Source organism: Panicum virgatum, chromosome 2N (genome assembly GCF_016808335.1).
Source record: "Panicum virgatum strain AP13 chromosome 2N, P.virgatum_v5, whole genome shotgun sequence".
NCBI lineage: Eukaryota > Viridiplantae > Streptophyta > Magnoliopsida > Poales > Poaceae > Panicum > Panicum virgatum.
Window position 1 is genome coordinate 34423877 of NC_053146.1, and position 8282 is coordinate 34432158.

At 50.0% G+C, this 8282-nt stretch overlaps 1 protein-coding gene across 1 annotated transcript; it reads right to left on the reverse strand.

Moving 5' to 3' along the window:
• Positions 1 to 4644: 4644 nt before the first annotated feature.
• On the reverse strand, positions 4645 to 7630 carry LOC120662542 (autotransporter adhesin BpaC-like). The gene is made up of 2 exons (XM_039941671.1): positions 7558 to 7630; positions 4645 to 6227 (listed from the first exon to the last, which is right to left on the reverse strand). The coding sequence occupies exons 1-2, from the start codon at positions 7628 to 7630 to the stop codon at positions 4645 to 4647; spliced, it is 1656 nt and encodes a 551-aa protein (XP_039797605.1).
• Between the last annotated feature and the right edge of the window lie 652 nt (positions 7631 to 8282).

Consider the following 8282-nt stretch of genomic DNA (forward strand, 5'->3'; position numbering starts at 1 on the left):
CGAGAAAAATACCCAATTGACACAAGAATAAATATCAATTCGAGCTAATTTCTCTCAAAAATTAGTTTGAATATGGCTAAGATTAATCTCTCATGAAACCACAAATCTAGATCAAATTAAGGTGCTAAACTAAGAAAAAAGGCTAACAAGGGCATAAACTAATCTTAGTGATGCACCTCCTCCAAGGATTTTAAGATCAAAACCTCCCCCACCCCTCTATTTCTTAATTTTGGACCTTGCCCCGAGCTCCTCTCGGACGGCAATGGTCGGGACGGGAGGAGGAAGAAGCTCCTATTTGTGTCTATTTACTATAGGGCTCTGTGCTGGTCGGCCACATAGGTGCCCGGCAGCACAGGTGCATTGCCATCTTTGCTGTCGGGTGACTATGTAGCCCGCTAGCACTGATGGATTTCTCATAGCGGACGGTGGGCAGATGACCTCCGACCACTTTGTGGTGGCGGGCGCTTTATGGCCCGCCACCATGTGCCAGGGGCCTGTGGGATTACAAAGCGTTTCTGTACTAGTGAGAGAAAGCAGGCTCGCTCAAAGGGACCAACGCTTGAATTGGTCATAGAAGGCATTCCTACTGCAACCGGCAGAGAATATCCACATGTCCGCGGACAGTAAATCCGATGGGTGTGGATACAAATATAGGTCTGATGCGGGCCCAATTCTAAACACAATGGATATTTCTAACGGATATGCAAAAATGATATCCGCACCTGCAAATCCGCTAGACCCGCTAGCTGACATGTGGACCCCATTCTTTTGCACATAAAAATTCTGGCTAGGGTTTAATCCACACGTCTGTTCCTTTCCTTTCCTGCACCCTTTTGATCCAGAATCCGATCGATCCAGGCCAAGAGGCGGTGGTCCCGCTCATCCCCCGACGAGTCACAAGGGTGGCGAACCCCGAGTCCCTACTCCGAACGTGAGGCAAGGGCGCCAGACCGCCTGGCGCCACGCCAGGAGGCCATGCCGCTAGGGGCCATACCGAGACCGCTAGGGTGCAGGACTCCCACAAGAACAAGAATCTGCCACCGCAGAGGGTGCGATCACGCGAGATGAGGCATGCCGCCTATGCCTACTCCCCGGGTCCCCCATCTCTGTCTGCCTGCGCTACTGCCTTGGTGTGTTGTGCTGAGCCGCCGCCATCCCTTGGACCCTTTTTGCTTGCGTGCCTGTGGCGGAATACGGGCACAACCACAAGTTTTTGCTAGCGGGGGATCTATTTATCGTGCGTGCGAGCAGTAGTCAATGCATCGCAGAAGAGGAAGCACCGTCACTGCAGGTGGGTCCACGATACTGTTCATCTTGTACCTCAAGCACCAGCACTGTCTTTCTTCTCCAGCGATATCCGGCGGCCGGAGATGGAGGCGGAGGCAGAGGCGGCCAGAGACGGAGGCCGAGGCGGAGGCGGCCAGAGCGGAGGCCGAGGCAAAGGCGGCCGGAGCGAAGGCGAAGGCTGCAAGGCAGAGGCGGTCGGAGGCACAGATGGAGGCGAAGGCGGTCGGAGGCGCAGATGGAGGTGGCCGGAGACGCAGACGGAGGCGAAGGCGGCCGGAGGCGGAGACGAAAGCAAGCGGAGACGGAGGTGCAGGGGGCGCTGGCATCTGCGATTGAATCGACCAAAATTGCTTAAAGTGATAAATAGACTTCCCCGCTACTGCCTTGGTGTGTTGAGCCGAGCCGCCGCCGTCCCTTGGACCCTTTTTGCTTGCGTGCCCGTGGAGGAATACGGGCGGAACCACAAGTTTTTGCTAGCGGGCATGGATATCTCAGCTCTATATCCACGTGGATTTTGCATGTTACCATCTTTGGTCATTCCTGCCTCCCTAATTGGGGGCAAACCTTGGGATCACGGTGGCGGGAGCATGTCGCAGCCAATCACTCTGGCCTGTTGTTCGGCACAAGTTTCTCCAATAGGGCCAAATATTGATGGGCCGCTACGAGATGGGCCAGTTGTGGACGGAGGCGCTGTGGGTACCCATTTCAATCTCAACTTGGAATACGGCCTGTCAATTGATGGTTGTGGACATGGAGCTTTCTTATCAAGGGCTTCTTTGGATTGAACTAATCCCCTTCAGAATTGGAGGGTATTGAAGGAGAACTGAACTAAATTACTCCTCAATCCACTCCAATACCCAAGGGAATTGAATAATCCAAACGAGCCCAGACTGTCTTCATCTCTACCCTAACAAATGGGGCCCATGCCAACATGCACACCATAGTGGCAAAACTACCCAAGTGTCATTTGAACGGTTTTGCAAATGTGAGAAGGTTAAATACCCAATTTCATAAATGAGGGGGTGATATAGTCGGCCCTTCATATGTAGGGAGTGATGTAGACCTTTTCCATATACTCTTTATGAACCATAGGTGTATACCTTTCGGTGCATACCTAGAGGTGGAAGTTGGACATCCATGGATTTTAACAAATGAACTAGTGATTCAAATTTTGGTGGGAGAAAATGAACTACTTGTACATTGCTTTTGAACTAGAGGAATATCCATGGATTCCACCAGCATACCCCAAGTTCCCACCTTCCTTGTGCAAAGGAGGATGGACCGTCCTGAACGGTATGACTTAGAACAATACAATGTGTTGGGGAAACCCTTCAGGGGATGCGAAAAGCACAAACACACGGTGAAATCGCAAAGAGGAGCCCAAGACAAGTCGAACAAAGTGTCGAAGGGTAACGGTATGACTTAGGACAATGGAATGTGTTGACGCGAGAAACCTTTAGAGGACGCGAGAAGCACAAAGGCCTAGTGGAATCGCGAAGAGCAGCCCAAGACAAGTCGAAGAAGGCATAACCGGAGGTCATTGATGATTGATCTGATCTCTATCGAAGGGTCGCGAGATAACCAAAGGTCATTGAAGGCAGCGCGAAGGCCTCGAAGAGCGGGCAAAGGCCTGCGAAGAACAACATAACCAGCTAACCAACTTGACTAGCAGGAAGGCAACAACCGAAGGACGACCGATGATGGGTGCTCCACGGATCATGCGAAGCCCATGAGTCGGGCATCCAATGGCTACCCCACTACACTTCACAAGCCACACACTCGGAGGCCTGGAGGACACTTTCTGCTCTACACTTCGCAAGCCACAGACCCGGAGGAATGAAGACACTTGGCTAGTAAGTCATAGCTGTAATTATGTTGACGATAGTGCTTCAGATTATTCTGTGGATATTACGATGGCCTTCGGGTGCCCCGGGCAATTTTGTACATTACCAAGTGATCTTTGATCTCCCTTATAAATAGGAATAAGTTCGTTTTACTACCCTCACCTATTCACTTTGTCCGCTTAACCCTATAAACAAATTTTTGGCTCACTTACTCCCCTGAACTATTTCACTTGATCCAATCTACCCTCTAATTAGATTTCTCATTTTTGTTTCTTTGTGTACAAGTTGAATTTTGAGTACAAATTTCGTGAGCAGATACAACATACAAACATCATGCCTTATGTTAACAAATTATAACATATAATTTTTTATAGTCATTTTGATAGGTTATAAATATTTAATACGAAATTAATCTTAGATACATAGAACTGTACAAAAAGTAATCTATTGTATTTTTCTCACGTAGAGCACCATGTTATAAGCAAACCGACAAATTCTGAAATATAAATTCAATTTGTACGCGAGGAAACAAACAAGTGAAATCTGATTAAGGGGTAGATCAGACCAAACCAAATAGTTCGGGGGAGTAAAGGGAGTCTAAATTTTGCTTAGGAGGTTAAGTGGACAAAGTAAATAGGTCAAGGGAGTAAAATGGACTTTTTTTATAAATACATGGCCCCGACTCCCATTTCAAGGGCTTGATTTTTGGGAACTAAACCTTAGATCTACCATTTGAGCGTACTTGAAATCCCTAACTCGAAGGTCACGGTCGCTTAGGCGAACACCTTTTCCACGATAAGGTTAGAAACGAAACAGATGTACATACGGCAAATAGCTTATGAAAAAACAGGGCATCAAATTGCAGTGTACGACACCCTTTAAAAGATTGTAGTCAATCACTGTCTGAACTGCGAAGGGCTACTCCGAACCTGTTTAAATAAAATTACACCATGTAGCAATTGTAGTTCAAAGATGCCTTGTGCCCAGCAGCCAGATGAGACAAAATGAACAGTCTGGTGAAGGAATCGACAATCACCTGGTAGTGATTGTGGGGTAGCATCAACCAATACTCCTTCGCGGGGAAATTATGCAACGGAATGGCCACATACTGCCACTGCGTGAACCAACCTTCACTGGCGACATTATATCTTTTGAAGATCGTGAAGCGTTATCTTTTGAGGATACCGACATGTTATCCTTTGACGATCGGCTCCTGAACAATCGTAACCAGTTCTTGATGCGTGCTTTCTTCTCTTTGGCTGTATCAGTGTTCTCATCGCTCCTCTTCACTGTGGATTTCTGTCCATTATTGTTCAAGATATCTTTGACTTTATGAGTCCTCTCATCGCACCTCTGCGATGTGGATTTCAGGTCATCACTGTTCAAGTTCTCTTTGATTTTATCAGTCCTCTCATCGCACCTCTGCGCTGTGGATTTCAGATCCTCACTGTTCAAGTTCTCTTTGATTTTATCAGTCCTCTCATCGCACCTCTGCGCTGTGGATTTCAGATCCTCACTGTCGGTTCGCATCGCCCCTCCACACTGTGGATTTCAGGTCCTCACTGTTAAGGCTCCCAATGTCCTCATCATCCATGTTCACTCTGGATTCCATGTTCTCACTGTTGAAGAGCTCCCGCAAAGTAGAACGTATCCGCACAGTGGCAGTGATCTCATCATCATTCTGCTCAGCTCCTTTTGCGCCAGTGGTTGTACCTTCCTTCCGTCCTTCAACATCTGTAGTCCGTGCCGCTTTATTTTCATCTGAAGCTGAGCCTTTGGTAGTGTCAGCATTTTGATCTTTATTGTCTTCACCATCTGTGTCTGATAGCATGTTGTTTTCACCAGACCTTGGATTTTTTGTAGTTGCTTTACTCCGATCAGCTTCTTTTGCATCTTTGGTGCTTTTTATGGTGCCAGTCTCCACTGAGGTTGTCACATTTGTGCTCTGTGCCATTTCACCTGGTAGCATGTAATTTTCAGCAGACTTGGGCTCTTTTGTAGTTGCTTTACTCTGACCAGATTCTTTTGCATCTTTAGTGCCTTTTTTGGTGCTAATCTGTCCTGAGGTTGTTTCTTTCGCCCTTCCTTTGACAACAACATTTGTGTTCCGTGCAACTTCGCCTGGTAGCATGTTGTTTTCACCAGACCTTGAATATTCTGTAGGTTCTTTACTCTGATCAGCCCCATTTGCACCTTCAGAGCTTTTTATGGTACTGATCTTCTCCGATGTTGCTTCGATCGCTCTTCCTTTGACGACAGCATTTGTGTTCTGTGCCACTTTGCCTGGTAGCATGTTGTTTTCACCAGACCTTGGATATTCTGCAGCTTCACTTTGATCAGCTCCTTTTGCATCTTCTGCATTTTTTATGGCGCTGATGTCTTCTGAGGTTGTTTCTTTCACCCTTTCTTCGACAACGACATTTGTACTCTGTGCCACTTTGGTTTCTTCCGAAGCAGGGCCTGTGGTGGTGTCTGCATGCTGCTCCTTATTTTCTGTACCATTGGTGCCTTGTAGTGCGTCGTTTTCACCAGAACTTGGATCTTCCGTAATTGCTTCCCTCTGCTTCTTGCCTTCAAAATCACCTAGGCTGCATCTGCATTGAATCCTGATATCAGTAGTTGGGTCCACAACATGCTCCCCGTTCTTCTGTTCAACAATATTATCAGTGGTGTCCGTTGCATTTGTCTTGTGTGAAGTAATGTCTGCACTTGTTTCTTCATGCTTGCTCTCTCGAATACTGCTGGTGGAGGCAACCAAGCTCAATTTGAGTGAAGTGGTATCTGTCAGAGTATGTTGATAGGCGCTATCATCAACATTATATGTGCTATGTACGGTTGTCCCTTCATGATGATGATCAGCTCCTTTTGCGTCTTCAATGCTTCCTATGGCGCTGATCTCCTCTGGAATTGTATCTTTTGTCCTTACTTCTGCAACAACACGTGTGTTCTGTGCCCCTTCAGTTTCATTTGAAGCAGGGCCTGTCGTTGTGACTGCATTCTGCACCTTATTTTTTGTATCATTTGTGCCTTGTAGTGTGTTGTTATCACCAGAACCTGGATCTTCAATAGTTGCTTCAGTCTGCTTGTATTCATCACCTACACCTCATCCAGTGCTGATAGTGGGAGTTGAGTCCACAATAGGCTCCTTATTCTCATGCATCCCATTTGTCTCATTGGAAGTTTGGTCAGTACCACTTTTTTTCATTCTGCACCTTTTCATCAATATCATTTGTGCTACCAACAATGTTGAATTCATTTGCTGTGTCGGATCTGCTCAGGTTCAGTAGGTCGATTCGAGATGGCGTGACAGTGCCACTAGTCACATCTTTCTGGATGATATCATCCGTTGTTTCATATTTTTTTTTAACGAACAACACTCGACAAGAGTGTTTCTATTGATATAGTAGAAAGAAATACAAGGTTATATCTCTGGGAGGATACAACCAGGCAACAAAAAGAAAAGATACACAAAAACAGCACCGGCGGGTTGGACTGGTACATCAACACGCGCCGAAATGAACTCAACTCAAACCACTCAGGCTGGTCGGATTGGGACATCGACGCAAGCCGCACAACGCAACTCCACTTCAAACAGACCTCATGCAGCAACTCCACCCCGTCGGCCGCGGCACCCACCAACAAACATGCTCACGTAATTGCCGAAACCTGTAGCGTGACCTTGCGTTGCCAGGAAAACCGACAGAAGCAAACTGCACCACACCGAGAAGGCCACCGCCATGCGGGATCCTCCGCCATAGTGCCGCTGCAGCACCACACTCCGCCTGACAGAATGAGACCACCGAATCCAGACCTCTCGCAGGCTGCCTCGCAGTCGCCACCACGAGAACACAACGCGCGGGGGCCTCGCCACATCCGCCGTTGGACCTCCACCTCTCGTCGCCTCAAAGAATCACCGCACGCGGGGGCCTCGCCACGCCCGCCTCAGCACTCCATGTCACGGATTCGTTTCAAAAGTCGCCATCAGGATGGTGAGGAATATTGCCCCACTTCCTCGGAACTCCATCAAACAGCCGAGCCGCCGCCACAAGTCGACCTCATCTCCTTGCTACGCCCACGCACAAAACCTCCGCCGTCATGTCAGTGAGCCAGAGTAGTCGCTTGCGCCATCTTCCGACGATGTACCACACTGGATTGCCCAGCCCAGCTGAGCGACCCGCCATGGTCCGCTGCAAACCAAGTCGTCCCACGATACCGATGCCGCAAGCGCCGTCCTCCGACGCAGTCCCACACCGCACTGAACGTTGCCAAGCAACGCCAGCCGCCGCGGTCCGCTGCAAGCAGTCACAACCGACAAACATGCGACAACCTCGAGCCGCCACCATAACCACCAATGCCTCCCCAAGGGCTCAGCAACACCCATCCAGCTTGCAACGCGGCGGACTTGCCACAGCCGATTGAAGCCAACCCTGGCCGAAGGACCAGCTATACCGGAGCACGATGAGTTGGTTCTCAAGCGACGACGCCTCCAAGAAGGGCATGACGCCAAAGGCGCCGCCGTCGCTCATCCAAGACTGGACAGGATTTTCACCCTAAGAACCTTGCGCAAAAGAGTTGTATCTCCAATATGACGCCCCCAATGAGGAAACGACGCCCTAGGGCGCCGCCGTCATATCCACCGGCAAGAACGCCGACGAGAGCTTTTGCCCGGAGCATCCAACCCCCTGCACGCTCACGGCTCGGCACACCCCATCCACAGCCACGGCAGCCCATCCGGGACGGCACCACCACCGCGCCTCCACTCGCCATGCCACAAATCTCCACCTCCGCTGCCCACAGCGCACGCCTGCGATGCCACAGGGTCGCTCCCCCTCCATCACAGCCTGCGCGCTAAGCCACCGACGCTGGAGCAGCGAAACTGCCCCTCCGCCTCACTGTCGATGGTCGCGCCGCCGGCGCCGTCATCGCCCTGGTGTTGCCTAACAACAGAGCAGGCCACGTGCAGCAGGTCACCTCCTCCTCCACCACACGACCCGCACCGTGGCTACCACCGCCGCACACGTTGTTGGCCAGCACCGCAGCCACACGCCACCACTCTTCACGCCGCCCCAGGAGGACCCCCTCCGGGGCCTCCACCACTCCGCCCGATGCTCCGCCGCATGCTGGGGAGGGCCGGGGCCGGCAGATCCGGTG

Excerpts from the sequence above, each read along its gene's own strand:
- LOC120662542 (XM_039941671.1), bottom strand. The coding sequence starts at position 7,630 with ATGCCCTTCTTGGAGGCGTCGTCGCTTGAGAACCAACTCATCGTGCTC. Across the intron at positions 6,228-7,557 it reads TAGCTGGTCCTTCGGCCAGG|GTGATGAATACAAGCAGACT; the intron begins GTTGGCTTCAAT and ends GATGAGGTGTAG.